Source organism: Limulus polyphemus, unplaced genomic scaffold (assembly GCF_000517525.1).
Source record: "Limulus polyphemus unplaced genomic scaffold, Limulus_polyphemus-2.1.2 Scaffold2382, whole genome shotgun sequence".
NCBI classification, from domain to species: Eukaryota; Metazoa; Arthropoda; class Merostomata; order Xiphosura; family Limulidae; genus Limulus; species Limulus polyphemus.
The window spans coordinates 57,140-75,520 of record NW_013667992.1 but is presented as its reverse complement, the minus strand read 5'-3'; the positions used below and the strand labels follow the sequence as shown (position 1 = coordinate 75,520).

The window sequence follows — 18,381 nt, the reverse complement described above, 5'->3', positions numbered from 1 at the left end:
AGATTAGTTGTGATAATTGTAACACATTCAATCTATTTATGTGTAATCAGATTAGTTGTGATAATTGTAACACATTCAATCTATTTATGTGTAATCAGATTAGTTGTGATAATTGTAACACATTCAATCTATTTATGTGTAATCAGATTAGTTGTGATAATTGTAACACATTCAATATATTTATGTGTAATCAGATTAGTTGTGATAATTGTAACACATTCAATATATTTATGTGAAACGATATGTTTGAATTTCAGTAACTAAAGAGTTGTCCAAAAAAGAAAGAAACTCTTTACTTTTTTTTTAATGGTTGAAATTTCTTAAAATTATATGCATTTATAAAACCATGATTTAGGTTACAAGTCCATGCTGTTGTAGCTCACAATAAACCATCTTGTGGTTTAACATTTTTAATGCCTAGAAAGTTAGCTGTATTAATAGTACCAGAAGTTATTCCTCACAGGAGCATAAGTGGAAGAGCTATAACAGCAGTAAAAGGTTTAATATGAATCATGATTAAGGAGTAGATAAGATTCTATTAATGTTTAAAATTATCTGTGTTGTGATTGTTTGCTGTTTTAGACGTATATAGTGTATATGTTAAATAATTAGGTTGTGGCTCCGGAAGACAGCTATGAAGTCAAATTGTGTGTTGAGGAGGCTGCCGTCACTGTTTTGGCTGAACAAAATGTCACTGTCACTGTGACCCTGACATCACCTGTCATGAGAAAAAGTGGTGATGATGGAGCAAGTGCTGGTAGGACAACAGTAACCCATTGCTGGTTTACTGATAGGCTGGATTAATTAATTTTATAATAACATTATATGCATTTTTATACGAGTAAACCAACAGGATTTGTAAGATGAAGAAATGGTCAGAATTTATTACATGTAACTATACTAGCGTATGTGTGTAAATGGATTGGGTATTTCAAATTCTGAGCAGCTCATTGTGATAAAGTTATTTACTTTAGATTGAGTCCAAAGTAGAATATATATTTTTTATACAATAAAAGGTGCAGAATTTTTGGATTTTTTACTTAACCTGATTTTCATTTCTGGAAAATTTTCTTTAAATTATAAAACTATTTTAAAATTAAAAATTAATTTATGTTCGTATGTTTTTGAAAGCTAAATTTAATCCTACCTCTGTCTCCAGAATAATATTCTTATAACTCAACATTTTTAACTGCAGAGCACTGTTAATGGTTTAGCTAAACAGTGATGGAACATACTTACAAAATAATACTTGTTCACATAACATGGATCCATAAATAAATGTCTATCTGTATTAAAGTCAAATGTTAACAAAAGATATATTTGTTACCACAGTACAGTGTGAAAATCCTTATACATGTTGCTTCACATAGGCCAGTTTTTTGTATTTATTAATGCTAGCTTGTTTTCTGTCAATTAAAATAGATATTTTGATTTTGCATTCCATCTTTTTGCTATATAGAATTTGTGTTCAATAACGGGTCACTTGTTTGTAGTACATTTATTATATATATATATATATATATACCAGTACTGTGTTGTGTAATTAATTACACTAGTGGTACAGATCATTTGTTTATAGTAGATTATATATATACCAGTACAGTGTTGTATAATTAATTACACTAATGGTACAGATCATTTGTTTATAGTAATTATATATATATATACCAGTACAGTGTTGTGTAATTAATTACACTAGTTGTACAGATCATTTGTTTATAGTAGATTATATATACCAGTACAGTGTTGTGTAATTAATTACACTAATGGTACAGATCATTTGTTTGTAGTAGATTATATATATACCAGTACAGTGTTGTATAATTAATTACACTAGTTGTACAGATCATTTGTTTATAGTAGATTATATATACCAGTACAGTGTTGTATAATTAATTACACTAATGGTACAGATCATTTGTTTATAGTAATTATATATATATATATACCAGTACAGTGTTGTGTAATTAATTACACTAGTTGTACAGATCATTTGTTTATAGTAGATTATATATACCACTACAGTGTTGTGTAATTAATTAACTAGTTTTGTTAAGGTTTTGAACATTTTTGTACCTTCTGTTCTATGGTTGTGTAAGGCTGATAGAGGCTCTGTTTATTACACATTAGGTAATAACTAATGGTATGCAACATTCTAGTACAGACTATTTCACAATTTTACTTTGAGAAAAGGGGCTAATTTCTGCTTGTATGCTGCTAAAATGTTTGAATTAACCCACATTTTAAAAGTTTTTCCTGTTTTTTTATAAAATGTTAGGGTTACTTTTCAACAACATCAATGCATTTTCTTAAACTTTTTAGCACTCAGCTTGCCAGTTTTGATGTAATATGTTAGGATGTACACCCAACTTGCCAGTTTTGATGTGAGATGTTAGGATGAACACTCAGCTTGCCAGTTTTGATGTAATATGTTAGGATGTACACCCAACTTGCCAGTTTTGATGTGAGATGTTAGGATGTACACCCAACTTGCCAGTTTTGATGTGAGATGTTAGGATGAACACTCAGCTTGCCAGTTTTGATGTGAGATGGTAGGATGAACACCAAACTTGCTAGTTTTGATGTGAGATGTTAGGATGAACACCCAGCTTGCCTGTTTTGATGCGATATATTAGGCTGTACACCCAACTTGCCAGTTTTGATGTGAGATGTTAGGATGAACACCCAGCTTGCCTGTTTTGATGCGATATATTAGGCTGTACACCCAACTTGCCAGTTTTGATGTGAGATGTTAGGATTCATCCTAACATCTCACATCAAAACTGGCAAGCTGGGTGTTCATCCTAACATCTCACATCAAAACTGGCAAGTTGGGTGTACAGCCTAATATATCGCATCAAAACAGGCAAGCTGGGTGTTCATCCTAACATCTCACATCAAAACTAGCAAGTTTGGTGTACAGCCTAATATATCGCATCAAAACAGGCAAGCTGGGTGTTCATCCTAACATCTCACATCAAAACTGGCAAGTTGGGTGTTCATACATCCTAACATCTCACATCAAAACTGGCAAGTTGGGTGTACATCCTAACATATTACATCAAAACTGGCAAGTTGGGTGCACCCAACTTGCCAGTTTTGATGTGAGATGTTAGGATGAACACCCAACTTGCCAGTTTTGATGTGAGATGTTAGGATGAACACTCAGCTAGCCAGTTTTGATGTGAGATGTTAGGCTGAACACCCAACTTGCCAGTTTTAATGTGAAATGTTAGGATGAACACCCAGCTTGCCTGTTTTGTTGCGATATATTAGGCTGTACACCCAATTTGCCAGTTTTGATGCGATGTATTAGGCTGTACACCCAACTTGCCTGTTTTGTCTGTTAATCTTAACATCTCACAAGAAACACAGAAAACAGTAGTTTAAACTACATAGTTTCTTAAAATCTGGTTTTAAGTTTGAAAGATTCTTTCATTTATTTTGATGAAAAAAAAAGGAGATTCGTGATTAAAATTAGCTGCAGTGTAGGTAAACGTTACTGATAGTACGTGTAATTGAGAAGTACTGGCGCATTTATTATTGTGTAGTTGATCATCTTCTTACTAACTTTACAACAACAGTAAAATTATGCAGAATTACCTTATAGCTCTGTCAAGAGAAGAGGATTTGTTTTCTTGTTTAATAACTCATTACATTTTTTAAGAAGTTGTACGAAATATTTATTTAAAACAACTCTTCTTAACAAAGGATTATAAACAAAGTTACTTTATTATCTGTTGTAGTCATTGGCAAACCTCTTCCATCCATATAATACCCTAGTTGCCAATATTTTGTATGCTTGTCTTGTACCTTAATTCGTCCGTTGTTTTGCTTCTAATACCCTGTTTTTAAGCGTTTTGTATGCTTGTCTTGTACCTTAATTCGTCCATTGTTTTGCTTCTAATACCCTGTTTTTAAGCATTTTGTATGCTTGCCTGAATCATCCTCATATTTTCACAGAACAATATTGGGCTTGTTAATAAAATGCTTTTTCGGAGTAACTTGTTGGATTCTATTTACGGCTATAATGTCAAAAGATCATACATCTAAAACATCAGTCCTGGCATGAATTGATGGTTAGTGTGTTCAACTTCCAATCTGTTAACAAATAGGCTCGCCCTTTTCAGCCTTTGGGGCATTATAATGTGATGGTCAGTCCTACTTTTCATTTGTAAAAAAGAAGCTTAAGAGTTGGGTGTGGGTTCTGTTGAGTAGTTGCCTTCTCTCTGGTCTATCGTTTCAAAATTAGAGATGGCTAATGCAGATAGCTCTTGAGTAGCTTTTTAGAAGTTTATAAATTATAGCTCAAACCAAACTTTCTAGATATATGCAGAGAAAATGGATCATGTAAACTGATAAGAAAGTAAGCAGGTTGAAGTTGTAAAGGCATTGCACCATAAAGACTTAAAAAGAAAGTAGCTCGGGAATGCGTTAAGCTTGTAAACATGCACACATTGTTACAAAAGACATAAAGGAAAAATTATTGAAGTTCAAATATAGAAACCCTGAGGGGGGTCAGTATTAAGGCATATCAAAGCTAAGAAATAAGGTAATTGTACTATAAGTTCAGTGGTTTGTATATTGTTTGCTGATCTAAATGTTCACACATTATTTTGTAGTCAATCGAGAGACACTCCAATGCATCAAATATAGTTTGAACAACTACAGTGTTTAGTAACATTTGTTCTACACTCCTGTAGTGTGAATACTCAGTTATTACTAGGCTTTTCTTTCAATCTTATATTTTGAATTTAGAACTTGGTAGTCATCGAGCTGCTCAGATGTTTTATGGAGCTGAAAATTTTATTAACAAACATTTTTGTTTTATTGTTGTGATATAATCTAAGGTTACCTGTTGGTTGACTCTGAAACAGTGATTGTTTCCTCATAAATGATCAGAAATTATGATTATATTCATAGGAGAGAGAGAAAAACAATAGTTAGACCAGTGAAGCGGCTGAACAAACAGGATACTGTAGGATGTGAGGATTTCAATGGTTACAGCCATAATGGCTGGAGCCGTAATTTAAAAACAAAACTTTCATATTAAGTAATGTGTTTATTAGCTGTAACTCCTGGTTTAATAAGTCCATTTAAAGAATTGTTTACTTTGTATAACCTGTATTTTTTGTCCAGTCCAAATGTACAGAGTCAGCAGTCCTACTTTTAGTACCAACTTCAACAAGAGTGAAGAGTGTACAGAATCTGTAGCTGGGAAGGTTATTTGATCTCTACACACTGGGCACAGTGTTTCTCGGCATTACTTTTTTGTTGTGTGATTACGTAAACATGTTTTTTGCAGGTTTTTATTTTTTTCAATTACCTCTGCATAATGACTGTTAAGTTGAGAACCAAGCATTTAATATTTGTCTGCTATTTTATTTTAATTATCTTTAATAGAAAATAAACAATACTTAACAACTTTATACAATTAGTAGTTTGAACTCAAAAGTTAAGTTACTTTCAGATAGGTACTTTCTCTTCCCAAAAGTGTGTTTAGTATAAAGTACTCCATCATTTTGAGATTTTTGTTGTTGTTATAACAGTATAGTATTTTTTAGATCAAACATATTGACACCAAACATTAGGTGTAAAGTATAATAAAGTTACAGTAATTAATCATAATATTTGGGGATTAAGTTTACTGGCCGATACCTGTCTGAAATTTAGAATGTTAAATTTACGAGTTGTGAAGCATTGCTACCTGTCACTTGTTTTGTACTTTCTTAATTTGAGATGCACTGTGTCCATGGGAGGTCAAACACCCTTCATCTGGTGTGGCCCTGCCATTGACCATCTTCTGTCATCTGATTTCTAGAGAATGTAAAAGACCCACCGGATGTGTTGGACAGGCAGAAATGCCTGGATGCCTTGGCCGCCTTGAGACATGCCAAGTGGTTCCAGGTTTGCACAGTTCTACTTTTCAGCCTCTTGTCCATGTGCTTCTCATTTGTTCATTACCTTTTGTTCACTTCCTGCAGCAGGTAGATATGTCATATGAACACTGCTGCCATCTTTAGGCAAGTCTCAGTAACATTCTTCTGAAAACTTAAGTCTCAACAATTCTACAATCTTTTTTAAACGAAAAAATATATATTATTTTACAAATATCAAGCTTTTACTCTAATGTTTTAGGAAATTAAATTCATCAAAAATGTGTCTTAACAGTATTAGTGTCTGTAACATACGAGGTGGTTTTTATGAAGAATGTTTTCCAGACTTGTCTTTGTGTAAAATCACATTTCTTTTAAAGAACAACATAAACAAGCACTAGTTGAAGGGTTTGTCTGTTAAGAGTGTGTTGTACCATGAGATGTTGTTCAGAACACATTTCCCTGCTGTAGAGTATGGACTGGAGGTCAAAAAATGACCTGATCTCACTGCACATGAGGCTGGAAAGTCATAGGTCACAGCCAGTTCAAATTCCACCTGTAGTAATCACGTTTTAAACACACGAAGCCCGAGTGTTCATACAGATGCATAAAGAATGCATGCTTAATGTTTATTTTATGCCTCTGGAAAGATATTTTGAAATAATATCTTATGTATCATGATTGAATTTGGCATTAGTGTAGTACAAGACAAGTTTGTAGTATCATTCATATTTGTATAAAGATGTAACAGCCAATAAGAAAGAAAAGATTATTGCTCAATTCTAATAGGTTGGAGTATTTAAAGAAAATAGCCTAAGTATAATAAAAGCTTTTTGCATCTAGAAAAGGAAAACCATTATAACTGCCAAGTTCTTAATAAACAAATACATTAATGTATATGTAATATTAGTGAAATTATTTTGGTATATAAGAAGCATGCATTCTTCTGGTGTTTAGGTGTGATTTTATTCATTTCACAACTTCCACTCGATTTAAGGAAACAAAAACGTACAGGTTACAACAGTTGGGAATATTACTAAAATATTATTTTCTATTAATATTAAAACATAGAAACTCAGAATGCATACTGACAAGTACATCCTAAACACAATCTTACCAAAATCATGATAGAAGTTTATAGGTAATGTGTAGGAGGAAGGTTGTCCAAAACACCTAATAAAAAAAACAGGTTTTACTGGCAGTATCTGACACTTTTATCTATAGATACACGTACAAAAATGCACAAATTATGTCTGCTGCTATTATTGATTCTAGGTTTTAAGATATTTTCATTCATCATGGAAGTTTTTGACTTACTAGTGCAGGTAGACTTTAACTAATATTTCATAGTGTGTGTATACAAACAAATTCAGATAATTATAGAAAGCCCGTTAAACCTTCAAAAATGAATCGAAATATCTGATATTTACAGGTTTTGTATTTTTTGTAGTTATCTGATTTTGTAATAGACTCCGTGCAACCTTGCATCTGAAATGTTTGTTGGTTATGAACTTGTTCGAGAGATTAGATCTTTTTAATTTTTTCATTAACATACTTAAGTGAATGTTAACTTTTAAAAACATTCACAGTTGTTAAATCTTCAACTCAGTGTTAAAAAAATAATTTATTTCAATTAATTAACATTCAATGAATATTGATTTATAACTTTTTTTTTCTTTTTCTCCAAATGTAAGGTAGTCAACATACACTATCCTACCAAAAGTCATGGAACAAGAGTAGTTATGAATAAAACAACTCTCTATTCCAAGAAATTAATAGTGTGTTGGCTTGCATTTGACCTTAATGACTGCTTCATTGAATCGTGGAAGACTGTCTATTAATTTCTGGTAGAAAGCTAGTGGTATTATGATCCACTCCTCTTTTAAAGCATTGTTAAGCTCCACTACTGAAGAGGGCCATCTTGGCTTTGCCCTAATTCTGTGTTCCAGTTCATCCTAAAGATGTTCTATCAGGTTGAGGTCAGGGCTCTGCAGTGTTATTCTCTTCAAACCATGTGTTCACAGTCGTTGTTTTGTGACAGAGAGTGTTATAATGTTGGAAGGTGTAAGGGCTGGTACCATAAAATTACCACAATGTAGGGCACACAGAATTGTTCAGAGCATCAATGTGGGACTCAGCATTTATGGATTCATGCACTGCAACCAGTGGATACACTTGGGTAATAAGCGTTCATCAGGCATCCTCCATATCATAACACTTCCATCATATTGGAAGAGCATGTAGCATGACTCGTCGCTCCACAGGACTGAATGCCATTGATCTATGGCCCATGTTCGGTGTGCCTTGCCCCATGCCAGTCGATGGTATGTATTTGTTTTTTGTTATCAATGGCTTGTGGGCTGCAGCTCTTTCATGAAAATTCATGGCATGCAGCTCGTCGTGTCGTGGAAACACTTGTAGGATTGCCTGTGGCTGCTAGCATCTCCAAACACAGATTCTCTATTCTGATGGTGAGATGAGGTAACCAGCCCTTTTCAAGGTGCGTCGGTTCCTGTCTGTCAGTATTTTACGCCTACGTAGTTGTTTCTTGGGCTCATTGTCACCTGTGGACTTCCATTTCTTCAGGACGTTGCCAATTGTCGACCTGGGAATGTTTAATTGTTGCACAATAGCACGTACAGACATTTCCCCCAGATGACATCCAACTATCCTTCCCCTCTAAAGCTGTTAGCTCTTTACATGTACTCGTCGTTCGGTGTACAAGTTCAAAATGACTTCAGAACGAACTACTGATCACCTTTATAGGCCAAAATGTTTGCATATTTCATCGTCACACCCGTTTTCCCGCAGTCAGAGGTGTGTCCCATGACTTTTGGTAGGATAGTGTATTTGATTGATTGACAGTTCTAACTGTGCTCTTCTCAATGGTCTATCTTATTCATATAAAGAATAATTCCATTAAAATGATTAGAAATATACACATTTTTTAAAGATGTTTTTTTTCTTCTGGTTGAGCTGCACTTATTTTATTTGTTAATAAAATTATTATACTTGTTCTTTATATTTTTCGATATTTATAACCAATGAACTCTCTAGGCTAAAGCCAGTGGTCTTCATTCCTGTGTGGTGGTAATTCGAATTCTCCAAGATTTGCGTCGACGGCTGCCAACTTGGGGACGACTTTCTAGCTGGGTAGGTGTGATGTTATCTTAAAACAGCCGACGCATGATTCTATTAAAAATTTTAACAACTTTCCTAACTTGCTTCAGTCTATCTTATTTTGTAAATATTTTCCACTTGTTTTGCCAAAGTGAATTGAAATAGACAAGACGTAAAATTGATACGTTTTGGATTAGTTATTAAAAAGGAATATCAGAATAATAAATGTTTGATTATATTTCTTATGATATATAAAACTTTTATTCCCATCACTTGTTTATGCTTTTAGTGAAAAAGTAATCTTTTCAAACCTTCCAGATATGACTACTGTACTAACATAATAATAAGGGTTAGTAATGTTATAAAATGTGTAGTTTAAAGCCTCCTGAGAACAATATTATTGTGTTATAATTTTAAAGTAATACATTCAGAATATTTAAGTTGTGAGATGGGTGCTCATATGTTTGGCTTAGTTTTTGAAATGGTATACTCTGACAAACATACACTTAATTTGTTTTTTTTAAACAATACAAGTAACTTTATATTTTCTGTAGTTGCAAACATTGATACTCGAGTGTTGAGTATTATGCTTCCTGAGATTTCTTAGATTATAATGTAGTGTTTCATATGAAGAGATCCGTCTGTTATTATTTTACATCATATTTTATTGTTTTACCTAATCTTACATTTCCATTATTAGGTATTTTCAATAAGATAAGTAGTTTTAGATAGGGTATCCTCGTAGCACAGTATTTAATTTGTATAGTGAATAATGTTCAAGCTCTCAGTTTCTGAAATGGGTTTATAATAAACCAACCATTAACATGAGTTGTTTTTTAACTAAGTAGGTTTGACTGTGTTATTCATTGATTTGGTTAACTTGGAAGCCATTATTAATAACATAATACGAACAATGAAATCATAAACCAGCTAATATATAGATTAAGTAAAATATTTACCATTATACATGATCACGTTAAAAAAAAAGTCCTAGAGTATTTATATTCTAAGAACCCCAACGTTAATCTTTTTTAGAGAAGCTAAAGAAAATGAAAAATAGCCTTTTCTTGATATCAGTTAAACGGATTAGATAACTAGTTTACAATATCTGTTTATTGTAAGAAAACATGTACAGGCTTACATACTCGTTTTAAAGGTTTATTCCGAACTCTCTTAAATATGATCTTATGCTCGGTCTTCTCCGTAGAGCATATGGCAACCATTGTGGTTACCCCTCACTTCATTCTGAAATAATCACGTTAAAGAACATTCTAATAAACAATGACTGTCCCTTGAATTTTTTCCAAATCCTAACATGTAAATTCCTTTCTAACAAAATTGAACACCCAAGAAACCATATATTATAGGAAAATACCCATCAAGACCGGTCATTCCCCTTTTCATAAGTAAACACTTTTATGCTAAAGTCACAATCGAAAAAATAATTAAACCTTTTTATCCACAGGTTCAACTGTGAATGATACTTAAATCTACACAAACGTCTTTTCTGAACCCTTCAAATCTTTGTTTTTAAAAGAACAGTATAATATACAATATAGTTATACGCATTTAGACCAAAAATAGCTTTTATATCCTGAAGGGACCCAACCACTTGATGTGAATGTAAAGTTGTTTATTGAATGTCTTCCCATTTTCTGATAAGTTTACTTTATTCATTTGAAATATTAACCTGACAAACACTGATAAGAAAACTTTATAAACATCTCGTGAATGTGTGTGATTGACATACAATGTACTTTTTTCAGGCGATGGAGTTGCTTGTAGAAAAAGTTTTAAGTAGTTCCCAGTTGCCCCTGAGTTCTGGTGATGCTCTCCGTAGAGTGTTCGAGGCTGTGAGTGGAGGCATTCTGTTACCAGGTTAGTCTTCTTTTGATAAGAACAAAACTAACCCAAGTTTTAGTATATTGTGAATCTAGGTTTTACGAAAAAATTTAACTTGTCAAATGATATGCTTTGTTTATTATAATTACCAAGCATGGTATTATTGAAATACTAAAAACAATGAAAGCCAGTTACAAGGAGTGGCTTATGAATAGCAAAACATAAAGTACACATATTCATAAATTTTTAATAAATAAAGTATGCTAAATGTAAAATATTATATTAAAAACTTCACAATATTATTTTGGAGGGTTGTGCGAAAATAGGTTTATATTTTACCTAATCTTAATACAAAAAACTTTTCTTAATGTGTAGGTGGTCCAGGTCTTATGGATCCTTGTGAGAAGGACGCAGTAGATGTAGCAGATTTGAACAACCAGGATCGAGAAGATCTCGCTGCTAGTGCACAGGTGATAGCTAAAATGTATTTTAAATATCGGGCATTATTGATTAATTAAAAGTTTACATAATGAAATAATTTAATTAAACAACTGTGCTTAACTTTGTAGTAAGCTCTTAATAATATTTCTGTCGTCTTAGAATTATTTTTAAGCTACGGAAAATTATTTGAAAACAGGTTGTTTGAAATTATAAGGAAGGTTAGTTGCTCTTTATGAAAATTTTCTTCTAGGTCCTAACAGTGCTTAATGTTATACCATACAATTTGGTGAACTCTAGAGAAATTCAACTCAATATAGACATTGATTTTTAATACTGTGTTTAAGCAACCCGTGCATGATTTCACAGATACTGTGGAGGAGGAGATAAGCGTGCATCAGTTTCATTCTCTGTGGTTAAAGAAACTTCTACACAATGTGACTTTATCTTGAGGTAATATAACTGTGGCAGTATTCCACTGTCAGGAGGAGACAAGCATACATCAGTTTCATTCTCTGTGGTTAAAGAAACTTCTACACAATCTGACTTTATCTTGAGGTAATATAACTGTGGCAGTATTCCAATGTCAGGATACAAGCATACATCAGTTTCATTCTCTCTCTGTGGTTAAAGAAACTTCTACACAAAATGTGACTTTATCTTGAGGTAATATAACTGTGGCAGTATTCGACTGTCAAATGTTCAGTAATTTGCCATGAGTCAAATACAGCTGCTAGACTTGTATTAACTTATAAAATGTTATTCTGTCCCCTTGTTTCTAGCAAGCCCTTCGATTGATGGTATTTCGACAAGTACATAAAGTTCTAGGAATGGATCCACTTCCTCTTCCTAAGTTTGTCCGTGGACGTTTTAATCGAAAAAGACGTCATAACAGTACTGGAGAAGAATCTAAGCAAGAAGGTACAGCCTTTGTAGTAATTTTTGTTGTTAAAAGAGAATAAAACCTTTAACTATTGAAGTAAAATGAGTATACATATATCTGAGTATGAAAATGATTTTTTTCACTTACCCCTCTTCTCATCCAACAACATAGCTGTTTTTATCGCAGCTTGTCACTAGAATATTCATTATTAAAATTTGGTAATAATGACACAATATATGATAATTACATAGAATTGTTTGTATGTATTTCAGGTCAAGCTTTATATTCTGTGATTATATTTTTTTGTTTTCTCTGATACTAGGAGTGGAGGGAAAAAAGGTTAAAAAAACAGTGACCAAGTACAGCCTGAAACGTTGGCAGAAGCAGCTGTACAAGAATGAAAAGATGAAGTTTATACATGAAATTGTTCTTGTCAGTTATTGCACTTACCAGATTAGACACTAAACTAACAGTTGATAAAAAACAAAAACATATTGACTGTTGTAGTTCAATTTATTTTATGCTTGTGGTATTTTGTCTGGTTTGTTGTTTTTAATTTAATTTTGTAGTTTCATAACCAGAATATCAGCATATCTGTTTGAGAAAGATCAAATAATGAACTCTCTCCTCGACCTTGAACAAAAACTGTTTTAAGCATTCCTTCACTTTATTTCCAAATCACTTGGAGTTCGTGTTATTTTTTCCAGGTCATTTGGAAAAGCATAAGTTCTTTGAGGGTAAAAGTTTGTTTCCTTCAAGAAGTAGAAAATAAAATGTTGAGAAAAAGCTAGCCATATTGTTTTTTTTATTCTAAGTTTCACTTCATAATCAGGGGGGTGTAGGTTTTGAACGAATTCTCTGACAATTACAGCAGGAATAAAGGCTCTAATTCCTATTATTTAAGAGACAAAAATGTGTACTACCTTGACTTCTAGATCATCAATAAACACTATTGTCCATATGTTTCACAACTCTTTGGCTATCTTTCCAGCAACTTCTTCAATTCTCACTTAAAGTGGATTTTTTACATTACTCCAAACTTTTCATTAAGTAACCTCAAGTTTGTTTGATTTAAGCTAAATATTTTAAAGTCAATTTAACAAATAAATTTGAATTAAATTCGGGGCTATTGTTAATATAATTAATTAGATGAAGGATCACAATCCTTTAATGAAAATATTTCCATTTGCCACTGTATGACAAGAAGGAAAAGCGTTGCTTAAATATTTTGACAGGAGAGTGGGGTTCCTATTTATCTAACATTATTGACCTGGTAGATAAATGATCTTCGAGTTAAAATGAAATGTAACAACAGCAACATATTTCAGATCATTTTTTATTATCAAGTAAACGTGGAATATACTATGTGTAAGAACATAAATTCAATGGGAGTTGGCCAAACTTTGAACTCCAAAAAAAAAACTCGCTCGTTAAGGGGTTAATATAAAAAAATGTCCCCCTGTGATCGTATACATTTGTTCATAAGATGTTACTTATACTAACATTTAATGCATTCAGCTGTGAATTTAAAATAAATGGGTTACGAGGCAGGGATTAAAAAACTGAAAATGTAGAGATCTTAATCGGTTACAACAAAGTAGTAATTTGTACGTACATAATTTAAGGACCCATTTACAAACTACTCGTGATGGGTTACAACAAAGTAGTAATTTGTACATACTGAACTAACAGAAAATATGGCTTAAAAACTTCAGTAGTTATTTGTTGCTTTGGACACAATTATAATTACGTTAGCTGTTCCAAAATTGATTTACGAGGCTTCCCTAATGTAATGGGTCAACGAGTTGTCGAAATAGTCTACAAGGCTGTCGTAAGTCTTACTAGACTCAAGTTTAAGCAAAAGAAAAGAACATCAAATTCATTTGTTTGAGAAAAAAAAAGAGACCTAGTTAAGGCCTAGCAAGAATTATGACATTCTTACTGACTCGTTGATTGATCCAAACATCGACCTTGCGTTATGGCTTGCCCAAAACAAGCATAAAAAGTTTCAAGATTATTTTTTATTTTTGGAGCGAATGATGTCTTTCCATCTGCTGTATAAACTGTCCCAATCTGCCTTCCATAACTTGCGGAGTAATATCCAGCCTTTTCGTGAAGTTTGTAGCACGTACGAATTTGTTGGATCCATGTAGTGGGTGTAGGCACCCATCACAAGAGACTGACAACAACGTGCCGCCATGCAGACCTGGAAAGAACGGAACAACAAAACGATATTAAACTGAAAATGTACTAATGATTAATCTTGAAGAACTTTGTGTTACGACGAATTTCTATTACCGGATGATTAGTATTACACCGTAAAATGTGTTTTACAATGTTATATTAACACTATTCATTGTTGTGTGTATTATTTGAAAGAAAGTTTCTCTTAGGTAAGACAGTCGAGTTGACGGGAAGCTTTACTATATCATATAATATATAGCGGTAATTTTAAAACTGTTCCGTGGAATATCCACGATTCTGCAGGAGTTCCCCCACAACAATACGTAATGGCGGATTTTTTCTATTATTGAATAGTAGCCCGTTAGAGACTAAATATACTTTTAAAATTAATCATAAGTCAGTTTGTATTCAGTCTTAATATTAATGTATATTGTTACAACAGCGGAAATCACGCGACACTGAGATAATGCGCGCTGGAGTTTCTAGAAGGATCGTGACTTAGCGGTCAACCTCACGAATGTCCCAGCGTTTGCTAGACGCCCTCTTTTTTAGTATATAAGCCGGAGATAGATAGAATTGAGGTAAGCGAACAGTAGGCACCGTAAGTAAAGTGTGTGAATTATAGCGTGTGTTTATAAAAGTAGTTAAGGTTAAAGTGACTGTGGAAATTAAGTGTATTACAAAGTCTGTAACGAGAAAGAATAAACTAGTTTTAATTAAGAAGGGATTTGTATCGCTGAAGTTTCCCGGAGAGAATTTTTACGGGAAGTTATCAAACAAGCAGATACGTAACAATATTTATTTACAACTTTACATTGACAATATTGTTACGAATTTAGTCACTTTCATCTAGGGTAAGTTAAAGGCTTGAGTTCCGTGAAGGAAGGAATCAAATAAGAGGGTTCCGTGGCTTCGTAACGCTTGAAAACTACTGCTCTATGGCAATTTGAACGAATACATAAATATTGTTTTTGTTCTTAAAGAACTTTTAATCATTACACATTTGTTGATAGGAAATTAAAACTTGATTTTCTTTTTTCGTGGTTGTTATTTTAGGGTTAGGATAAAAAGAAAACACGAACCAGCAAAAGTGACGATTCTTCCTCGGTAAGAGTCTTTTCAGACAGGTAACCAGCGAGTGCGTGACCAGCAGCCATTAAAGGGTCCATGGTTGTACATTCAATCATGGCGTATGCCATCATCATTGCTACATCAAACATCAGTGGTGCCTTATGAATATCCCCGAAGTCCAAAAGACCATAAACTTTGTATTGCGGTATTTTACTCTCGGCATCAACAAGTACCAACACGTTGTTTTCGTTAAAGTCACCGTGAATAATTGCTAGGAGTAACATGAAACAAATAGAAATATTGTGAAAATAAAGGTCATCAGAATGCATATATAATGTTCAAAATCTTTATATGGGCTTGTAATTCGAATGAAAAGCTCTTAAGTAGATCTGATAGCACAAAACCACTGATAATTTTTAACAGTCTAACTTAGTAAATAAATAAATTAATTTCAGTAATGATATTTTATACTTATATGGTCCAATTCGTAGGTTTTAAATCTGATAATGGAAATCTCGGCCCCAAACTTTTGTATTATAACATATAATTCTTTTTAAGGTAGCATCTGCAATTCTAAATAATGATGATAATTTATCAGTGCTAAAGTTTTACCTTGGGGAAGGGTGTCCACTGTCGATAAAACTCTGTTTTTAAACGCTTCGATAATATCCATAACAAGTTCTCGTTTTTCTTTTTCTTCTGTAGCAAACATAAATTCTTCGATAGAAGGGACCTTGTTCAAGCTCCAGATAGAGATTCGGGATTCTAAAACCTTGCTGTGAAAACCCTGTCGGTGAAAGAATACAAAGGAATATTAATGTGATTTGGGTGCTTGTCTCATCTTGTGCATCTGGTTAAAGAAAGTCAGTAACTTTCTTGCTACCAAATTAGCAAGCGATCTTTCGTGGCAGTGCGGTGGCCCCAGCTATTAGATTGAAGTACCCCTAACTTGATCTTTATTCACCTAAGTACCCCCCTCCCCCATCTCTTGATAGTAATGCGATTAGGCCTAGGTCCGTTCAAAGATTATTCTTAGGTATAGGCAAACATTTAAAATGCTCCCCCCCCCCCCACAATCCCACCTATATCTATCTTCTTTTTTTTTTTTTATTCAGCTGTACTTCAAGACAATCCTGACTATATGTCCAGGAGCCAGGGCGAATGAAACCTGTTTAAGCCATAAAGACCGCAAAGCACCTTTAGGCTTATCTTCATTCATAAAAAGCATAGTTTGGCTTTTCTTTGCATATAGACGCTTGCTACAATAAGAATGATTGAAATAATAATTTGAACAATAATTAATATGTATTTGTTACTTTGTAAATTTAATAGATATCTGTTGTTACTTTATTAATGTTTTTATTCTTATACTGTGAGGTAAAAACGGCTGCTGCTATGATTTTTCCTTGTTTATGAGCTCGTTGCTGTCCTAATTTAGGATCTTATTTTTAATAAATTCTTTAAAATGTTAAAAGAGAGAGAGAGAAAGTGGGACCGGCGGAGATGTTTGCCTCGGAGCCCGTGCTGGCTCTCGACGCTTTTTTTATGTCATAATTGCCAGGATTTTATCAGTTTAAAATTTCATATTCAGTATTTAAAAAATATTCATTAAAGTTTCTATGTTGTTTTCAAAAAGAAAAGGATAATTCTTCCTACGATTCCTTTTTCCGGCCCACTCCCTTCTTCCCGGCGTAAATATATAATCATAACTGTCACATTAAATCTCATTAGTGTCTTCTGAATGTCCCCATAGGTTGCCTGTCCCTCAGACCGCCACTGATCAGGTCTAACAATACCGATAATATTTCTATCATTTTTACTCATTATTCACTACTAACCAGTGGCGGCCATATATGGTATGCAGGCTGTGTAACGCACAAGGGCCCACCAAGTTCTAATCCAAACAGATACCAGTATTCTACCGTATATAATCATACTACATTTGTGTAGGGAAGGGGACCCAAAATTTCTCCCGTACTAGAGTTCACAACTAATTATGGCTGCCGCTGCTACTCACTGTGATGCATTTCTCCTTATGTTATTATTATTACAAACCAAACAATTAGTAACTTTTGACTATCATACAATTATGTTGTCTCAGACGTTTTTAATTATGATACTCATTGATTGAAAAGCCTCGTTTTATAAAGGTTCACTACCTCTATTAATAGTAACGAATCAACTAAGACTAATTATATATAGAACGTTTTCAAACTTATTACCTGAATACACGAATGAAAGCGACCCAAAAACTGACCAAACTGGAAAAGTACGTCTTCAGTATAAGGTACGTTGATCATTGGTGTGCCAGGTAAAAAGGTAAACAGCCGGACTGCAAATTCATCCAATTGGGTTCCTGTATCCCGTAGTTTGTAAATATCACAACCATTGCCACACTACACAATCTCACAATTAGTGAATAAACTAATAAATTTGACTTCTGAGGTTTTAGCTTCGTTGTTGTCATGGGCTATTTTCACTAAATGTAAAGAACTGGTTAATATCGCTGTAACAAACATGAAATATGGTTTTAGCTAACACCAAATGTCAGTACTTTAAACCGCATGCATTCCGGTGAAACAAAAAAGAACACTGTTTTTTGTTTACATTCCCATAAAGACTTTCCTTGAATGATTAAATTATAAGAAGATTATTATGAGGACGTATGTCAAACAAAAGTATATGCAAGATAGTCTCCAAAAATGATAAAATTCGTAGCACCATCCCTGTTGCATTTCCCTCAGGTAAAAAACAAAACTAGTCTTTGTTTCGTTACATTAAACTTTCGGATTGAGCAAAAAATTAAAAACTCCCATTCGTAAAGTACAGAAATTACACAAAAGACACACACACAGGCTTATATACTGTTACGTCTCCGTTTGTTAATTAACTTTCCGTAACTTCGTTCCGACGAAACTTTAGCGACACAAGTCTTTACTTAATAAAACTGGTTTATTCTTTCCGAAT

At 33.4% G+C, this 18,381-nt stretch overlaps 2 protein-coding genes across 2 annotated transcripts in view; one reads left to right on the top strand and one right to left on the bottom strand.

The window, feature by feature from the left end:
- The window catches only part of LOC106466793 (zinc finger RNA-binding protein-like), a 22,916-nt gene extending 9,967 nt beyond the window's left edge, over positions 1–12,949 (top strand). The window contains exons 7-13 of the mRNA XM_022394873.1: positions 613–757; positions 5,822–5,907; positions 8,934–9,029; positions 10,763–10,874; positions 11,214–11,308; positions 12,059–12,197; positions 12,482–12,949. Coding sequence (XP_022250581.1) covers positions 613–757; positions 5,822–5,907; positions 8,934–9,029; positions 10,763–10,874; positions 11,214–11,308; positions 12,059–12,197; positions 12,482–12,624 — 816 coding nt within the window. The 3' untranslated portion in view covers positions 12,625–12,949. The remainder of the gene's footprint in view (positions 1–612; positions 758–5,821; positions 5,908–8,933; positions 9,030–10,762; positions 10,875–11,213; positions 11,309–12,058; positions 12,198–12,481) is intronic.
- Positions 12,950–13,917: 968 nt separating this feature from the next.
- LOC106466796 (hydroxylysine kinase-like) overlaps positions 13,918–18,381 on the bottom strand; it is a 17,414-nt gene continuing 12,950 nt past the window's right edge. The window contains exons 5-8 of the mRNA XM_013927098.2: positions 17,637–17,770; positions 16,027–16,201; positions 15,426–15,685; positions 13,918–14,365 (exon numbers count right to left, since the gene is read on the bottom strand). Of these exons, the coding sequence (XP_013782552.1) occupies positions 14,174–14,365; positions 15,426–15,685; positions 16,027–16,201; positions 17,637–17,770 (761 nt within the window). The 3' untranslated portion in view covers positions 13,918–14,173. The remainder of the gene's footprint in view (positions 14,366–15,425; positions 15,686–16,026; positions 16,202–17,636; positions 17,771–18,381) is intronic.